This window comes from Colletotrichum godetiae (genome assembly GCF_030913485.1).
Source record: "Colletotrichum godetiae strain CBS 193.32 chromosome Unknown BDP55scaffold_15, whole genome shotgun sequence".
Lineage (NCBI taxonomy): Eukaryota > Fungi > Ascomycota > Sordariomycetes > Glomerellales > Glomerellaceae > Colletotrichum > Colletotrichum godetiae.
The window spans coordinates 394,622-412,694 of NW_026851263.1; the positions used below are offsets into that span (position 1 = coordinate 394,622).

Consider the following 18,073-nt stretch of genomic DNA (forward strand, 5'->3'; position numbering starts at 1 on the left):
AGCTCGACACGATATTGATGCACTGAGCCCACGAAAGTGATCTGGTCGTTGCCATGTAACGACGACCTCTCATGCACGTGGCTGTGTTCTAATTGCCTCATGACTCCAAGAATCTGATGCTCTGTGACAGGATGTAGCCGGCTGTGATGCTACTGATTAATTTGAAATCATAATTTCGGTGGCAGTCTAAACATTTTGTATTATGTCGTTAAACTCTTGAACTTGCAAAGCTTGAGAAGTAGAATTTGCAGGTTTGTTTGGATAATCGCGTCAATTGCAGCATGCCCGTTAGAGAAGACAGTCTTTGCTCGACAATGATGTAAGAGCGGCTCACCCGAAACTGTGTGGTTCGATGGACTCAGCCCCACAAGTTGCAAGAGCAATCTGGATCCCGGGGTTTGGGAGATGGGAGGGACTGTCTCGGGGCATTCGGGCGGGTAGCATGAAAAGTCACTCTTGCAACAGGTGCTAGTGACCTGTTTTTCGCGAGACTCTGTTCAAGTCGGCTACTTCGAAGAGCCCGAGTAAGTGTTTCTCGGCCTCGGGAACCCCAGGCCGATCCGGAGCTTCAAGGCGGCGGGATCTGGCTGCCATGCCGCTGCCATGCCGAAGTCAACGCCCCGCCGCACTCCACCGTTGCGGGGATCGTCTGAGGATGATTTCTAATACATGCGTCATTCTTCAAATCTCCTAGAGCTGAATTTTGCCCGCGTCGAGATCTCAGAGGCAAAAGGCAGATTTCAAATCAAGCGTGAGACGTCGCAGTGACACCCGCAGACAGAGAAAGGAAAAGACAAGAAACAACCATGAGCACCAACACTCAAGTCCAGCGCTGGCAGACCCGCCAAGACGGGCTCGACAAGCTCTTCCTCGCCACGGCGTCCCTGCTACAGCCAGGCCCCGGCGAGGTGCTCGTGAAGATCAGCGCCGTGTCTCTCAACTACCGAGACACCGAGGTGGCCATGGGCCTCTATAACCACCACAAGACAATCAACCCGGCCGAGACGGAGCCCATCGTCCCGGCTTCGGACATGTGCGGCGCCGTCGTGTCTGTTGGCGACGGCGTCGGCAGGTGGAAGGTGGGCGATCGCGTCGTTTCGATTTTCAATCAGACGCATCTTAAGGGCCAGATCAAGCCGGTGGATATGAAGAGTGGTCTTGGGTTCCCGTTGGAAGGTGTCTTGCAGACGTACCGCGTCTTCTCTGCTGAGGGACTGGTCAGGGCGCCCAAGCACCTTAGTGATGAAGAGGCTGCGACCCTTCCCATTGCTGCTGTGACGGCTTGGATGTCGATTAACCAGTTCCGATCTTTGGGCCAGCCTGGTGGAGAGGGCGAGGTTGTGGTTTGTCAAGGAACCGGCGGTGTGGCTATTTCGGGATTGCAAATTGCAAAAGCTTCGGGAGCCACTGGTAAGTCATGTTCACACTCATAAGGGTGCTTAACTGACTGAGCTAACACCCATCGCGACAGTCATCATCACATCCTCCTCAGACGAAAAGTTGGAAAAAGCAAAGGCCCTCGGAGCGGATTACACCGTCAATTACCGCACCACGCCCAACTGGGACGACAAAGTCAACGAGGTCACCAACGGCGAAGGCGCCAACCTCATCCTCGAGACGGGCGGGGCCAAGACGCTGCGACAGTCTTTTGAGGCGATTGGCTTCGGCGGGCAGATTGCATGCATCGGGTATCTTTCTGGCAAGGTGGACGACGTGGAGGACCGGACGAACGTCAACTTGCTCGCGTTAAAGAAGACGGTGACGCTCAAGGGTCTTATTAACGGACCGAGGGAGCGGTTCGAGGAAATGATTGACTTTTACGAGGACAAGGGGATCAAGCCCGTTGTTGACCGGGTGTTCGAGTTCAAGGAAGCGGATGAGGCATATAGATACCTCTACAGTGGAGGACACTTTGGCAAGGTTGTCGTCAAGGTCCAGGAATGAGTCGCAGTGAAGCTAAAGCCAAATCCTACTATACTATTGAGATGAACTGAGGAGAGATGAGAAAAGACTGACGAGAGTGGCATAGTGTGATGAGAAGATGGGGTGACAAGCTCAGTGAGCCGAGGCATGTCCTGCAAGGCGATGGACTCGGACAATGATACCCCGCACCGGGGAAAGCAAATGAAGCATGGAGCAAGGAATTGGAGCATGGGGAAGCCAGGGACCCTGAGCTGTTTAGCTGACTCGGGGCTGTCAAAATCCCCTGCAACCCGCCCGTTGCAGCTGCGTGTCGCCGGATGCGATGATGCTGCAGCTCACCTCACATGTCAGCGCTGCGTCTCGTCAGCTTAGTGAGCTTCGCTGGCTTCACTGTGAATCTCATCTCATGCTTCATTCATCTCACTCAGTCTCTCACTCACTTGTCCATTCACTAAACATATCACTCATCTTCCCATCTCGTGATCCGCACCACAAAACATCTCCGTCTCTCACATAGCCGCAATCAAACAATCTTTCCGATCCTCCAGCACCATTCCCTGAGCTCCCGCGCGCCGGAACAGACGGCGTCGCAGATCGGCCTTCCGCGGACTTTGCCCCCCCTGCGCCTCACTTCACGCCGTCGGACCAGAACAGTGAGAGCACCCAAGCTCCAAAAGCAGATAGGACCCGCCCGTCCCCCGCAGTCGAGACAGCCATCCCGCCATATACAATCACGTTCGTGCCTCTTTCAAGCAGGTCGTAACGCCCATAAGCCAATCTGCGTGCTCTGCGAGCTCAGTAAAGACAGCTCCAATCGGCCGGGACACCTCCTTTTAGTCTCCAGTGACCCGATAATCAGGCAATTCGTCCGCCCAGCCCGCCAAGATACTACCTTGACATCCCCGACCAACCACCTCGGACCTCCATCTCACCCACCTCAGTTTATTCATTCATTCATAAAGCTGACAGACAGCCCTCTCTTCCTCTCCAGCAACACTCAACCCAAAGGGCCATGGCGCCTCAACTGCAAAACGTGCGCGACATCTTCCCCCTCCCCCAAACGCCAACCCAAACCCTCGCCACCCTCGCAGCCCTAGGCGCCTCCGCCTGGCTCCTCAAGCTCATCGTCCGCCACATCCTCCTCCGCAGCCCCGCGAAACCCTCCCACGGCTCCCCCTCCACAGCAGGTCCGACGTTCGCCGCAATGAGCGCAGATAAGAAGAAGGCGCTCCTCGAGCGGCCCGCCATCATCGTCGGCGGCGGGTTAGCCGGCCTCGTCGCCGCCTTTGAGCTCTCGGAGCGCGGCGTGCCGACAATCATCATCGACCAGGAAAACGAGGCGAATCTAGGCGGCCAGGCGTTCTGGTCGCTCGGCGGTATCTTTTGCGTCGACTCGGTGGAGCAGAGAAGGATGGGCATCAAGGATTCGAGGGAGCTTGCGATGCGGGACTGGTTTGGCTCCGCGCAGTTTGATCGCGAGAAGGAGGATACCTGGCCGAGGAGATGGGCCGAGGCCTTTGTCAACTTTGCCTCGGACGAGATGGAGCAGTACGTGAAAGCCAGGGGCATGGGCTTCCTCTTCAACGTCGGCTGGGCCGAGAGGGGAGCGGGTATGGCAGAGGGACACGGCAACTCGGTGCCGCGGTTCCATGTTACCTGGGGTACGGGACCCGAGGTCGTGAGAGTCTTTGAGGAGCCCGTGAGGCGCGCGGCCAAGAATGGTGTTATACAGTTCCGGTTCCGACACCGTGTTGACGAGATCATCACCGACGAGACGGGTCGCGCCATCGGCGTTCGCGGAAAGGTCCTCGCTCCCGACAACTCTGAGCGCGGCGTCAAGTCCAACCGCGATATCGCAGGTGATTTCGAAATCTTGGGATCCGCCGTGGCAGTAACATCCGGCGGCATCGGCGGAAACGTCGAAGCCGTCAAAGCAGCATGGCCCATCGATCGTCTCGGCCCCAAAGTCCCCGAAAACTTCGTCGTCGGCGTCCCAGCCCACGTCGACGGCCGCATGATCGGCATCGCGGAAACCGTCGGCGCAAACGTCATCAACCGCGACCGTATGTGGCACTACACCGAAGGCCTCCAAAACTGGAACCCGATCTGGCCTGACCACGGCATCCGCGTCCTCCCGGCGCCGAGCTCGCTATGGCTCGACGCGACGGGCAAGCGTCTCCCGCCTTTCCTCTTCCCCGGCACCGACACCCTCGGTACGCTCAAGCACATCTGCAGCACGGGATACGACTACACGTGGTTCATCCTCGACCAGAGCATCATCGCGCGCGAGTTTGCGCTCTCCGGTTCGGAGCAGAACCCGGACGTCACAGGCAAGAGCATGTGGCAGCTTCTCACGCGCGTCTTTGGCAAAAAGGGCACCGTCCCCGTGCAGAACTTCCAAAAGTACGGCAAGGATTTTGTGGTGAAAGATAACCTCGCCGATCTGGTTCAGGGCATGAACGAGCTGCAGCGAGAGCGCGGCGGACCGGTGCTGAGCCTGGAGGACATCAAGGAGACGATTGAGATCCGCGACGGGCAGTTTGATAACGCCTACTCCAAGGACGCGCAGGCTATGCTCATCAATAACGGAAGGACGTATTGGGCGGATAAGAGGAGTCGTATCGCGCCGCCGCACAAGTTGTTGGATCCCAAGCATGGCCCGCTGATCGCCGTGCGGATGAATCTGTTGACGCGCAAGACGTTGGGCGGCATCGAGACGAACTTGGAGAGCAACGTCATGAAGGCAGATGGAGAGAAGTTCCCTGGTCTGTATGCGGCTGGTGAGGCAGCTGGCTTCGGCGGCGGTGGTGTTCATGGGTACAATAGCTTGGAGGGCACGTTCTTGGGAGGTTGCATCTTCTCTGGCAGGGCAGCGGGACGCGGGATGGCGGATGAGCTCTTGGGGCCAGCAGAGGTCAAGGGGCCAAAGTCGTACTTGTAAAGGTCGCAGTGTGAGGTGTAGTCGATACTTGTAATGAAATAGGATCGGGCGCGATGAACGTCTTGAGTTGTCAACATTCAAATGGAGTGGATATCATTACTATCAAACATTTGGTATGGTACTTAAGCTTCATGAGTCCGGTCCCTTCAGAAAAGCCGACGTTCGCACTCTCTCCATCTTGACTTCTGTCGTCACTCGGATCTGGCCCTGCCTAGCCCACTCTCCGCTGACCAAGTCGTCCGACTTGCGCACCTCGACAGTCATGCCTGATGCTGGCGATCGTATCCCTCCGGCGTATCCACGCTCCTCGTCTCCGCCCATATCGCTCTCTGTATCCACTGTCTGTTTCTTCGATCGCGCAGTGAGCTCCACCTCATCGTCGCCTCGTCGCGGTTGTGTGTGGTTCTTGGAGTTGGTCACTTTGGACATGGAGTTGCTGGCTTGAGATATCGTCTTGCGGACCATGGACTTGAGCCATGGCGGCGTGTAGTGTGAGATCATGGGTCGGAGGTGAGGGAGGCAGGCAGCGATGATGTATGTTCCTGTTTCGATGATACTCCAGCCGACGAGACCGACGGATGCCCCTAGTTAGAGGGTTAATATACCGGCACGTCATTGAGGACATTAATATTGAGAATCACTTACATGTACGGTCCGAAAAGGCAGAGTTACTGAAGAAAATGACGGCTCTGATAATACTGGCAACGATGCCACTGTGAACATGTTAGTCTCAGGGCCACCTTCCTCTTCTGACCAAAACGGGACAACTCACAAACTGCCGATCATGAAGATGCCGATGAGGGCAATGCGCTTGTGCGTCGGCAGCTTCAGGTCCCAGATAGTTTTCAGCGGCAAAGTCATGATGAAAAAGTCCAGCACGAAGCCCGGAATGCTCTGTGCATGGAAAAAGGCCTGAACGTCGACACACTTTCCGCCGGGAATCGTCCGGTCCCACCAGAATTCGATAGGTTGGCACTGGAAGCACGCCGTGATGATGAATGAGAAGCTCGTCGCGGCCAGAGTCGCGAGAAGCAAGTAGGCGGTGGTACGCATGGCCCCCTTCCAGTTGAATACGCGCAGGTATAGGCACACGATACCCATCTTGGGCAGCGCCACGGACGTGAAGTAGATGATCTCGAACGCGAGGATGCACTTCGCCCACCCGGTCAGGAGGGCTGGATGAAACTCCTCGACGAATTCAACGTGACGCCCAACACCGCCGACCTTAACCATGACTGATGATACAGAGTTAGTCGAGAGTTCGGACCTCGAAAACCACGCCATTTCCACGCTGGGCAGAAAACCTACCGATGCCGACGGCGCACATCCCTAGGTCCACCACGTAGGCGGCCGCCAGGAAATAGTCGTCCAAGCCATACCCGCCAGCAGTAAACCGTTTGGCGTATAGTCGCAGGCCGAGAAAAAAGGTCGTCAAGATGGCAAAGGCAATGGAGATGCCTGTGAGTGTGCCGCTAGAATCTTCCGCCAGATATTCGGCCGTCACGTTGTGTGTTGTTTCGCCTTCGGCGGCCAAGACGAGGCCGGACATTGTGAGTCGTCGAGGGCAAGTTGAGCCGATCCACGGCCAAGACACGACAGGATCATGAATCCCTTCTCGCGCTCGCTGTGAGAAGGAAACGAACCCAAAGGCCAAAAGAATATTATTATCGCAGAACCCGCCGCGGCCCTATCTTGGCAGTTTGCGGGACCCCTCTTTCTTTAATAAATCCCGACTTGGCACGTCCCCAGGTGCCCCATTGTGTGATGGCGAAAAGGGGGGAGGGTCCGGAGGAAGGCAGAAAAGAAGAATTTGATAATAGCCGGGGGGTTGAACATTAAGATCTCCAGCGGCATGATCAGGCCATGGCCAAGAATCAAATGCCATCTGCCGTGAGTGGTCGGGAACGAGCATAACAGGGCTATATTTGCGCCTCTTTTTTTGCCATTTGCGTTACTTCTGTGGTAATGGTTTCCACCATGCCGCATCCTAAACATGCGGAGAACGTTCTCTCGGGGCTCACACTTGCCGGTGCGTCCCATTGTCGGACGCTAAAGTTGGCTAAAGTTGGCTTGGTTGACTAGCACGAGGGGGACCTGGACCAGTGGGACGATGAGATGGTGGTAAGACGGCCCCTTCAAGCGTCCATCAAGCCCCCCTCAACGGCGTTGAACAGCCACACGAAGGGGGCCTCTTAATTCAGCTTGGATGAAACGTCGTGTTCTAGAATGATCGTGGAAAGAGAGTTTGAGATGAACATGGGGTAGCCTTGTCGTCATGCTTCGGTCCTCTGGGAGATCGGGCACTGGCTTCCCTTCCCATTCGTCGCAGCAGGGTACGGCTCGCAACAGTTGTAACTTTGAGCTTCTCCACCATCCTGGAAGCCGTCCTGTCCTAGGCCCGAATCGGACCCGTGCCGCAGCTTGCTGGCCACATATTCCTGGCGTTGCCTTGGATGCTTCGATGAGTGCTTCCTTGGAATCCCTTTCCTCTCCGCCGACAACGACGGGGGTAGGAAAGGCAAGTTTCTGATTCACGCTGATGAGACGCTGGAGTATGACGGAGGCGGCACAGCATCAGAAGCCAATTTCTGCCTTTCATTGGTCTAGACCCCGCGTGGTCGATGGGGCTATAAGGTTACCGCAGCCATCTGATCACTTTGTTGAAGAGAGACTGGTCATGTCCTGGAAATAAGCAAATACACCAAGCCTTGGGTGTTTCCTCTCCCACCTTGTTGCCCTCAATCTTCAGCGAATTCTGCCCGAGCGCGGAAGTTTCTTTGCCTCCTCCTCCTTCGTTCTCGCTGCGCGGCCGAGGTTGGAGACGGCAAATAGTGGTAACTCCCGGTTGCGTTCGTTGGTGAACGGTAAAAGGCGACGGCACAGATGACTCGTCTCACTCTCGTCCACGCGTGAACGCTCCCGTCAGCCTGCCTTTCAGCGCCGTGCTGCAGCGAACAACTGACCCATGCGCTTGTCTGGCGTCATGGGGTTCCTTGGTGGACACGAAGTCGATTTTGCAGGATTCATGCTCGACCTGTCGTTGCCAAAAGGCAGGGAAATGCTGAGGAAAGTGAGCTCCAGCATACGGACTATTGTTCAGGGCCCCACGGCGATCCGTCGGCTTATGGATACGGCGAGTGGATATTGCCTCCATCGCGGCCGATCCCCGATCTTGCTTCGCCTCGGTCTTATTTCCTATTTATGCCAGCTGCGACCCGGTTGGAAATGGGTAGTCATCATGCTGCAGACGCGTTAACCCTCGAGGTATTTCAAATGCGCTGTGTGATGCTGCAGGTGAGATATCCAGCAGATGAATCACTTATTTCACGCCGCTATCATGTTCGTCCCGTGGTCCCTAGTCTCCCAGGCCCCTACATACTCACATGCCATCCAGAAAGGGCTCAAGGTGCTGGAGAGGCACAGAGGCTGGCACGCTGGCTCTCATATCTTTCTGCCCCATTCGATTTGCTCCTCGACGATCGTGATCGGCAGCGGGATTCTGGAGACGACTCCGTTATTCCAAAGGCGGAGTGACTGCTCAATTCGGCCCAACCTCAATTTTCCTGCGTTGGGATCAGAATCCAGCGTATTGGTAAAGGCTGCAACCTGTATGCAATGATTCTAGCGCTGATTGCTGAGCCTCGGTCGTGAAGATCACAAATGTAACGGTACGGTCCTGGGGGGCGTTTCAGATCCTCATGGAGATGCATCCCTAATTCTCTCAAGTGCCCGACCAGGTCTTCCCGTACCACGATCTCGACAGCCTGGTCACTCGGACTACTGCAACCAAAAGATCATTGGCATGAGTGGTATCGAGCAAAAGTCCCTTCCAAGGGAGAAATTTTCCATCAGCTCATGAAAATGACACCATCGTGTTGAAAGACAGCTAGCCTATTGCTGAGCATCTAGCAGTGCCCATGCTATAGGTAGACTAGGATTCGTTCCATGTACATGACTAGAACGGCGTGCCGGCGGGAGTAGAACTCTCCACGACGTTTGCGCCATGCGGTCGAAAGACAAATATTCAGTCAAATGTACGTGGAGTATCCATCTCCTCTTTTCCACTCGGGGTTCCAGACGTCGATCCCCTGCGCATCGCAGAAGGTGGACTGGTGATATGCGGTGCTAGAAACGCGTCCATGCCTGGCAGCACGGCAACTACCCTTTGCGACCGTGGTGATACTACACACCTAATGCTCGGGGTGTGACATATTGCAGGCTCGACCTCAAGCCGTCGATTCCAAGCTTGCTCTTGGTGATGTGTGATGCATTAGTAGTCGTTGCTTGCCGTTGATGTTGTTGGAAAGATGCCTTGACGCCTGGCGGCGGGGGTAGGGTGCAGAGACTTCCTCCTACGAGAGATGACAGGAGGGGTTACCATGCCGGCGAAGAGATATTCCATCTGACTGTCGTCTTCAGGGATGACCTTGATAGCTTCGGGGGGACCGTATCTCAAATCGCAAGGGATCTGACCGGATGCTCGCAGAAATCGACCAGTGTAGGAGAGGCCATCCACATCTCCAGGTTTACGACTGCAGTGTACGGCGACCACAAGACGAGGTGCCCTTGAGCAACGTATGCAACGGAAGTTTTTCGCGTTAAGCCGACGAATGCAGTAACTTGTCACTCTTACGAAGGACTGGTTACGTAGGAACGGCGAAGTCGATATCCAGGATCGAGGGAGCTCCTCTGGCCCATGCTTATGTCGACGTCGAGTCGCTAGGATTTTGGCTGCATCCTCCCCTAGAGTTGCAGTTACATCGTGGACAGCATACTTTGGGACCACGCCGGCACCTTTCCACAGGCCACAGGCTGGTCGCATTCCGTGATGGATGAGAAAATGAAGGATCATCGAGATCGAGTTTTTCTCAATCCGTGTAGTGGTATGAGAGCATGCCAGCCTGCCCAATTGATCTATCACAGCTTTGCTTTCGTCTGTAGCGGCGCCTTCGAAGGCTGCAGAGCTGCTGATTCGGGTGTAGTATCGCGTCTCAGTCCATCGTTGTTGCAAGCTGCAGAGGTACCCTCCATGCGAGTAGATGGCACCTTGACCAGAGGAAATTGACGAAGCGGAATCACTTGTTACCTTTGTATTTGGAAGAACATGGTGAAAGATGATGCTGGCTGTAGAGATGGTGGATGGGAGATTGATGCCTCAATTGACCTCAGAAATGAAGTGGTGGCCTGGAGGTTTTGGGAAGTCACTGTCCGATTTCCCGAGATGCGTTATCGATACGACTTTGCGTTATCTTTATCGATTAGATAAGCGTAGACATCTCCTCGGGAAAGTTGCAAGTTCACCGCGGAAAACGACCATTAACACGACGAACCCCTCGAGATAAGCATAAGTCACAATAACAGCCAAGGCCAAGTCGGAATGTCACTCGTCTTACTTTGCCTCGACTCCGTAAGAGAGACAAGTCAAACACCAAAATCATGACGTCCGAGGCTGACAGCGGCTCTTTGCCCTCGGAGCGCCCCTACCGCTCTCACCTTCGCCCGGCTTGCCTGGCCTGCCGGAAACGCAAGTCCCGGTGTAACGTCGACAAGAATGGAGGAACCTGTCTGACTTGCCGAGCTCACGGAACACAATGCGAGTTCCCGCCGGCCCCCGGTGGAGCCTCGCCGCGGCCGAAGTCTGCTTGGAGGAGCGCGCAAACCAGCAGGTCAAAGGACCTAGGCCACCGCCCGTCCCCGCCGCAGCAGCCTCCGTCTCAGACGTTCTCTTCGGAGCTGCAGTACAACGACGAGACGAACCAACTGTCGTTAGCCGAGGCAGGCCGGCGTGTTTCAAATTCCTTAGATGGCCATCCTCCCATATTCTCCCCCCATGAAAAACGGTATCCGGAACCCATCGGCGATGGAGGAGAGGATGAGGCTCATATTGTGGGACCAGCTGACATTGAGGATACCCAAGTTTTGTCAACTTACCTATCTAATGATTCTTCTGTTTTGAATCGAAGTAGGATCTCGGTGACGAGTCCACGGCAAGACCATGGAGGTGGCACACGGAAACCGGTTGTCTTTACCACGGTGAGGAAGCAGCCCATTGGTCTTCCTGACGACCGGAACCCAGCATTCTTGAAGTGCCAGATGATTGAGAAGCTGCTCGAGCCCATGCTGCCCGATGTAGTTGAGCTGTAGGACAATCCCAAAATCCTATGTTGCGCATCGTCACCTGACTTGTGCCCGTAGGTTCTTTGAAAAGCCAAATCGATGTTTCCCCTTGTTGGATAGACAGTCCTTTGAGAAGCGGTTCGTCGAAGACAGAAGGCACATCTCCCCAGCCTTGTTGTCCTCGCTTTACGCGCATACAATGACCTACTGGGCTCAGTCCCCCAACCTCGTCACCCAACACCGCCCCGACACAAGGTTCATCTGGAACCAGGCCAATGATGCTCTGTATTCGGAGATCCACCTATCACCGGGCATCTCGACCTTGCTCGCCATCCTTCTGAACATCTCTGGCCGGCCATTGACTTCAATCATCGGGAACGGCCTTCAGCTTGGTTCCGCTATTTCTCTAGCTCACTCGCTCGGCCTAAACCGAGACTCTTCCGATTGGGATATCCCAGAAGCCGAGAAATTATTGAGAACAAAGATTTGGTGGGCCATCTTTGTGTATGATAAGTGGTATGTGCAAACACAACAAGTGAGCGCAATGCTCTTGAGCTAATGAATGGCCCAGGTCGAGTCTGGCGTATGGCACGCCCCCGCAGCTAAGGAGCGGCCAGCACGACGTTTCCCTTCCCACAGTAGATCAGCTCTGCGGCTCGGCACCGAACCCAATCGACTGCGAGGCAACGTCTGTGTACTTGGCATTCGTCGCTTTGGCCCGCTTCCTCGACAGATACCTAGAGCGCATCTACGATCTTGAAAAGAATTCAACCACCGGGCCATGGGATCTGGAGGTCTTGCTGACGCAATGGGAGGACTCACTCGACAACAACTTACGGCGAAGGATTATCCGTGGCGGCGAGAGTCTCGATATACCAGGCTCAGCGAACCTACGTCTTGCGTATCTCTACATCAGACTATTGCTTCGGAAGTGGGAATTAGACGCTGAGAAAGCAGCTAACGCCGATCACACGTCCTCGATCCCCATGCGCTGCTATCTTGAAGTTCGACGCGCTGCCGAGGAGATTGTCCTTCTGGTTCAAGAGCTCAAGGACCCTCAACTTGGCGACTACTGGCTTCCCCTTCTAACCTTCGCATTCGCGTCCACCACCAAATTCCTTCTTCGCTGCGCTCTAGAGACAGAGAATACCGTCAGCGGTCTGGCGCAGAGCATGTCGTTGAAGCTAGCACGCGACCTCATCAATGCGCTTCAGGTCCATCGCCAAAAAGCCTGGGACGTGGGAGACTTGTGTATCGCACAGTACTCCGAGGTCATTGAGAAGCTTGCCACGTCCAGCTCGAGCGCCGAATTTTCCGAGCAGCCCGTAGACATGCCCGAGCTTCAGGAGTACGTGTCGACGAGCGTGCCCGACATCGATGAGCTTTTCCCTAGTCTATGGGACATGTTCGGCACTACATGAGGTGATGTTCACAGGTGCTTGGTGCGTTGCCGGTTCCCGGCCGGGTTTAAGACGGACGGACTGCTCCGACGGACTACTCCGTCTACAACTTCGCACCATCAACACCTTAATACTGGCAAGAAGTCCAATCTCATTTGACGTGAACATCAGCATATCAACTTCAGCATTGGCAGGAGCGACCTCATATTTTGAATGATGAACGCCCTTGGCAAGCCCCTCGGAATCAAGTATCCCCCACGAATTGCAATTCAATTACCCCGCATCGTGGACATCCATTTTCGTAGATTGTGTCCCGTTATCTCACACAGGAATTCGTCGAGAAACGCACATACAATGGGGACGAAAAGAGTCGCTGTGCTTTACCAAGCCATAGATCCTCCTGTCATCAATGGTGTACGCAAGCCGATGAAACCTGGCGGTTAGTACCTTGGCCACCCATGTAATAATCTCTGCTCTAGCACCGGCTAACAGGTTCAAGGATACCGCGACTCGGGAGCCGATATCGCCTTCAATCTCCAAGCCAGCAAGTCTGGCGACGCAATCACTCCAGTCTCAGCACCATCACCAGATGAAGATACCGAGTGGTGCTTTCCGGATACCGAGGAGGGGATCCTGGACGCCGTCAGGAAGGGAGCCACCCATCTTTGGGCCAACACAATCTTATTTGCGTCTCATCCAATCCAGACTTCCGGGTCCCTCGAAAGCGTCCAAGATACACTCAAAGTTATCGGGCATGGGCCTCTCGTAGTTGAAAAGTACGATGACAAGGAATTCGTAAACAACTTATTCCGCAGCATCGGCGGCTTTACAATGCCTCGCTCCTGGACAACACACTTTGATCCAGCAGCGGGGAAAAGGCTTGAGCAGTTCAGCCTGCCATTTCCGATCGTCGCAAAGCCCATTCGCGGACGGGGAAGTCACGGCGTTCGAGTCTGCCAAAATCTAGAGGATCTCACCGCTCACACCAAATTTCTCTTTCAAGAGTCGCCGAGCATCATGTTGGAAGAGTACCTCTCTGGCGAAGAAGCCACAATCACAGTGATGCCTCCGAATGGAGAGAAGGAAGACTACTGGTCCTTACCTATCGTCACACGCTTCAATCATCAAGATGGAATTGCGCCTTACAATGGTGTGGTAGCGGTCACTGCCAACTCGAGGGTGACAACAAAGAAGGAGGAGGAGGATCCTGCATATGGACGGATAGCGAGGGAGTGCGAGGCAGCAGCAAGGGTATTGGGTGTCGCGGCTCCCATCCGAATCGATGTACGACGTTTTTCAGAGGCTCCTGGATCTGACTTTGCCTTGTTTGACGTAAACATGAAACCGGTAAGTTTGCTTGGTGAAAACTTCGATGGAAATGGGAAGACTTCTGACAAATGTTTCCCACAGAACATGACCGGTCCTGGACGACCTGGGCGAGATGACCAAGCGAGTCTAACGCTTTTGGCTGCTGAGGCGCTAGGGTGGGACTACCCAGAGCTGTTGAGGCAGGTTCTGGGCACTTCGTCGACGTTGAAGGTGCTGAGGAAATTAAAGCCTAGAGAAGAATAGAACGATAGGGTCCTCTGGTACTAGGTAATCATACGTGATCAAGGGGTTAGATGATGGAATACAAATAAGAAAACTCTATTGAGGAAATTCAAAACATCAAAAGAATCATCGTGATTTCCCCCAATGGTTTCATTGTCGTAGGGCCTTGTGGGCGGTGTGTGTGGGGGGGGGGGGGGGGGGGGGGGCGTGAATAAGATAGGCCGGGCTGGAAGAGATCACAGGTCACACAAAGTCACAAAGAGAAAGAGCAATATGATAGTTTGCAATGCCAGTGTATTCTTTGTCACACCATATAAGCAGCCTATAGCTGCCAACGACGAACAACAACCTGATACTCGTCGAAGCTTAACCACAATGAAGAATGAATGACCCATTGACCTGAATCCTCTTTGACGCCTGTTACCAAACCCAAACCTTCCCGAATCCGAAGCCTCCTATGAATGAAATGAATCCTCCACCAGTGTGCCCCAAATCCACCGATCTAGTTCCGTTTCCAAACTTCAAAAGGTGTTGAGATCACATGAGTGTAAAGTATTGTGAGACCTAGACGCCGGCGGTAACGACGACAGTCTGAGTCTCAGTCTCGACGGGTTCAGCGGGCCAAACACGAGTGATGACAGGGAGACCAATCTCGACGTCCTCAGTGGATGAGGTAGCAGAAGGAGCGACCTTCTTAGGGTTCTCGCTCAAGGTGGTGAGGAAGAAGCTGGGCTCCGAGCTAGTAGCGTTGGCGAAGGGAGTGTAGACGGGAGCGCTCAAGGGCATGGCCGGGTCCTCGCTCAGGGTGGTGAGGAAGAAGGTAGGTTCAGTGGGGGTAGGACCGGAGAAGGGAGTGTAGACGAAGGTTCGGGTGGGATCAGGGTGCTCGTAGTCCACAGAGACGGTGCAGAGGTGTGGCTTGGAGCCATCGCTGCGAGTCGCAGTGACGCACCAGCTGGATATGCGCTCGTTCATCCCCTGAGTAGTAGTCTGCTCGACAGGAGCAGAGGTGGCGATCTCCATAGAGAGAGCGGAGGTGATGTAAGGGGCGGTAACGATGGGAGCGTCGACCTGCTCAAGAGTGGTCTTGGTGCCAATGTCCATGCTCACAGTGCTCTTGATGCCAGCGCACATCTCCATGATGCCAGTGAGGCCAAGGCTAGCCTCGTTGACCGAGAAAGTGGTGCACTTGCTCATGGTAGTGACGATGGGCTGCTTGTGACCATCGGCGGCAGTCTTGGTGCAGGAAGTGCTGGTAGTCTGGTGAACGACCGGGCCCTTGGAGCCGAAGCTCACGATGCGCTGAGAGCCACCGAAGCCACCATCCTGGCGGATGTTGTGCTTGAAGCCAGCGACACCAGCCTGAGCGGGAATCTGAGCGTTCAAGACGCTGGCAGAGGCCTGGTTGTCCAGAACGGGCATACCGTTGACGGCAGCGCCAATGATGGCACCGACGGCAGTGATGGCAATGTAAGACTAGATAAAAATATTTATGAGCTTCCGGAACGACGCGTCTGACTTTTTGGGATTTGATACATGGGAAGAAAATTCATAGACATACCTTCATCTTGACTGTGGTGAGTGAAGAATTGGAATTCTTGGTTGGTGATGGGTTGCTTTGTTGTTTGCTTGTAATTGCGATTGTGAGAGTTGTTTGTGAGTGGAAAAAAGTGCGTGGCGTGTGTGTGGAAAAGAGAAGAAAGTGGGAGTGTGAAGGTGAGTGAGAAAGGAATCAGAAGGATTAGGTGGAAGAGCTGGGCGGTCGAAAGGCAGTAGGCAGGCAGGGCAAGAGACTTTCCGTGGTTAGGGCTAACTGTTGCGCTCCTTTCTATTCAGGCAGGAAGCTGGAATGAAGGACAAGGCAGCAGTGGTCTGAATAAAGTGAGGCTGAGTGGTGAGATGGAATACGCATCTTGTGATCGAGGAGGTGAGGTTATTCAGGGGCACACGTGGCTGGGTGGAATATCAGAAGTGAGGTGGACAACCACCTCTGAATGGCCTCACAAAGAACGCTAGCCTTGCACTTGTATTAGTCACCAAATCGATAGGCACCTCTGGTTGGTCTATTATTTAAGATATCACGTGCTCCCCTGACCTGGAGGATGCCCATCTACCTTACCTCATGTGAAGCCTCGCTGCTGACCCTCCACCTACCCCAACTTGATCTCTCACTTATCTGGCTTCTGTGGATCTCTCCTGACGCATCTGGGGACTGCTTGGAATGTTTATTTTCTTTGTCCGGAGACAGGTGCCGTTGCCCTGGTGGCTGTCTCTGTCAGTCTGACATGAGCCCAAGTCGAACTAGGCAAAGCTGCCTCAACAGGTCGATCAGGTAATAAGGCGAGGGTGAATGAATCATCACGAAGTAGTTATGCAGTCAATTGACCTGGGAAATTGGACTTTCTCCAGTCCTTCTGGTCTTGTTCTCACAAGCCAACGTGTGACTGATGTCCAAGATACACGTAGTTGAGCGAATGGTGGTCGAAGGTTAATCATCCTCCTGAGCCATGTGAACGTAGTTGGCAGTTGCTGGGCAACACGAACAACCATCCTGACTAAACACTACAAACATCGATTACAGCTGTCGGAAGAACATCAACTTCAACTGTGTGTTCTTTACTCTTAATTGAGATGTAGGAGTAAGATTATCCGCATCTCCTAAAATTGTTCCGAGTCCGTGGCCTTCGGCCCGAGGCCGATGCCGTCGACAACCTCACAACTTTGTAGGCCCGGGATGGCCTTGATTGCATTCATGTACGACTGGCTTTGATCCTACTTTTGGGATGGGAAGGATAAGCATCGGCGTATTCAGGCTGCTCTTGCCCAATCTTTGATGTTCATGCATAGCACCATCGGCAATCTTCAGGTGTGGTAGCGTTGCGGCACAAACGGTTGCCGTGCGTTCCGATGCGGAAGTAGTAAAGACCCTCTCTTGTTAATGATATGCCAAACTCCCACGTGACCGCTGTTGTTTGTGAACGATGCTTGGAGCCGGGTTGGCCAATAGCTCATGAAGCCGTCTTCACGTGGCGAGGTTACAATGCCTCAAACCCGGGAAGCCGGCTCAAACATACTGACAGAATCGATCCAATCGTCAAGGAACAATCCTGCCGAAGATCATCTTGGCGTGCATCAAGCCATTGCCGAGACGGGTAGACCTAAGACAACCGATTGCCGACTGAATCTTGGCTGATAGAGCCGCACCTCACGATATTGTTGTACTCCGTCGGCGAAGAAGCCGCAATTATGCCAGGACCATATCAGTCATTGCCTTTTCGACGTTTTCTTCAGCGCAATTACATGTATCGTGAACTTATCCGCTTGCCCTTATCTTGTTGGCCTGTTCTCGGCCGATCAGAAATTTCCTCCTCGTCCATCAACACCTCCCTCAAAATCGCCGTCGGAGATCGAGTCAACAACTCGGCTGGGCAAAATTGGCACGCCAAGCCAAGCACAGGCCGTTGAAACGGTCCACCGTCGTCAGCAGAGTCATGTAACATAGGTAGGTGGTCTCCCTCCGGCACTCTTTGCTCGGCCCTTTTTCGTCCCAAAAAAGACCTCATACACTCTCTGCTACTATGCGAATCCTCACCAGACAGCCCAAATTTCGTACCACCCGACTATCTACGGATGGTGCCTACCGCATTGTCGGGCCCGTCCACGCCCAATCTCTCGCTGCCTTGCATCCCATGTGGGTGCCCATCAACATCCGGAGTTGCGATGGCGTGGCCCAGCGTACATCTATCGTGTGTCAAGTTGAACAGAGTTTGCTCTAGTCAGGGGGACTTGGGATGAACGAAACAAAATCTTTTGCAGCCAAGACTATGCGCCAGTACTCTGTAGACCATACCTACAAAGTACCTCATCCACTTCTAGAAAACCACCAGTCCAATGCCGTACGATGCTATACGGGCGAAGGGTGGCTGTCAATAAGCTTGTTTGTGGGGTTTAGAGTTACATCATCTCCGCAACCATCCAAGATCGGCCCTACCAGCCCCTAAAGACGATCGCCGTTCCTGTCTTAGTCTTCTATGCGTTCTCTGGCGTCTCCGCACCGTCATCAACCTCTGACTCTCGTACGGCTCTATTCTAGGAGCACCGGAGTTAAACAACACCAAAAGGGTTCTCGAAGCAAAAGTAG

General features: G+C 54.1%; 7 protein-coding genes across 7 annotated transcripts; 4 read left to right on the forward strand and 3 right to left on the reverse strand.

Moving 5' to 3' along the window:
• Nucleotides 1–806: 806 nt before the first annotated feature.
• Nucleotides 807–1,944, forward strand: BDP55DRAFT_727353 (zinc-binding dehydrogenase; the record flags this gene model as incomplete). Its single annotated transcript, XM_060579293.1, has 2 exons — nt 807–1,410; nt 1,472–1,944. The coding sequence occupies 2 exons, from the start codon at nt 807–809 to the stop codon at nt 1,942–1,944; spliced, it is 1,077 nt and encodes a 358-aa protein (XP_060431103.1).
• Nucleotides 1,945–2,935: 991 nt separating this feature from the next.
• On the forward strand, nt 2,936–4,864 carry BDP55DRAFT_727354 (FAD binding domain-containing protein; the record flags this gene model as incomplete). Its single annotated transcript, XM_060579294.1, has 1 exon — nt 2,936–4,864. One exon carries the CDS (start codon nt 2,936–2,938, stop codon nt 4,862–4,864), a length of 1,929 nt encoding a protein of 642 aa, XP_060431104.1.
• A 129-nt stretch (nt 4,865–4,993) lies between these two features.
• BDP55DRAFT_727355 (uncharacterized protein) lies at nt 4,994–6,413 on the reverse strand (the record flags this gene model as incomplete). Its single annotated transcript, XM_060579295.1, has 4 exons — nt 4,994–5,448; nt 5,510–5,577; nt 5,637–6,099; nt 6,173–6,413. The coding sequence occupies 4 exons, from the start codon at nt 6,411–6,413 to the stop codon at nt 4,994–4,996; spliced, it is 1,227 nt and encodes a 408-aa protein (XP_060431105.1).
• A 2,353-nt stretch (nt 6,414–8,766) lies between these two features.
• Nucleotides 8,767–9,831, reverse strand: BDP55DRAFT_92389 (uncharacterized protein). Its single transcript, XM_060581319.1, has one exon. It carries the CDS (start codon nt 9,714–9,716, stop codon nt 9,135–9,137), a length of 582 nt encoding a protein of 193 aa, XP_060431106.1. The 5' UTR covers nt 9,717–9,831; the 3' UTR covers nt 8,767–9,134.
• A 364-nt stretch (nt 9,832–10,195) lies between these two features.
• BDP55DRAFT_92468 (fungal-specific transcription factor) lies at nt 10,196–12,498 on the forward strand. Its single transcript, XM_060581320.1, has 3 exons — nt 10,196–11,004; nt 11,060–11,497; nt 11,553–12,498. Exons 1-3 carry the CDS (start codon nt 10,301–10,303, stop codon nt 12,400–12,402), a joined length of 1,992 nt encoding a protein of 663 aa, XP_060431107.1. The 5' UTR covers nt 10,196–10,300; the 3' UTR covers nt 12,403–12,498.
• Nucleotides 12,499–12,735: 237 nt separating this feature from the next.
• Nucleotides 12,736–13,953, forward strand: BDP55DRAFT_549675 (uncharacterized protein; the record flags this gene model as incomplete). Its single annotated transcript, XM_060568950.1, has 3 exons — nt 12,736–12,820; nt 12,881–13,728; nt 13,792–13,953. The coding sequence occupies 3 exons, from the start codon at nt 12,736–12,738 to the stop codon at nt 13,951–13,953; spliced, it is 1,095 nt and encodes a 364-aa protein (XP_060431108.1).
• Nucleotides 13,954–14,496: 543 nt separating this feature from the next.
• BDP55DRAFT_630608 (uncharacterized protein) lies at nt 14,497–15,499 on the reverse strand (the record flags this gene model as incomplete). Its single annotated transcript, XM_060572173.1, has 2 exons — nt 14,497–15,408; nt 15,494–15,499. 2 exons carry the CDS (start codon nt 15,497–15,499, stop codon nt 14,497–14,499), a joined length of 918 nt encoding a protein of 305 aa, XP_060431109.1.
• Between the last annotated feature and the right edge of the window lie 2,574 nt (nt 15,500–18,073).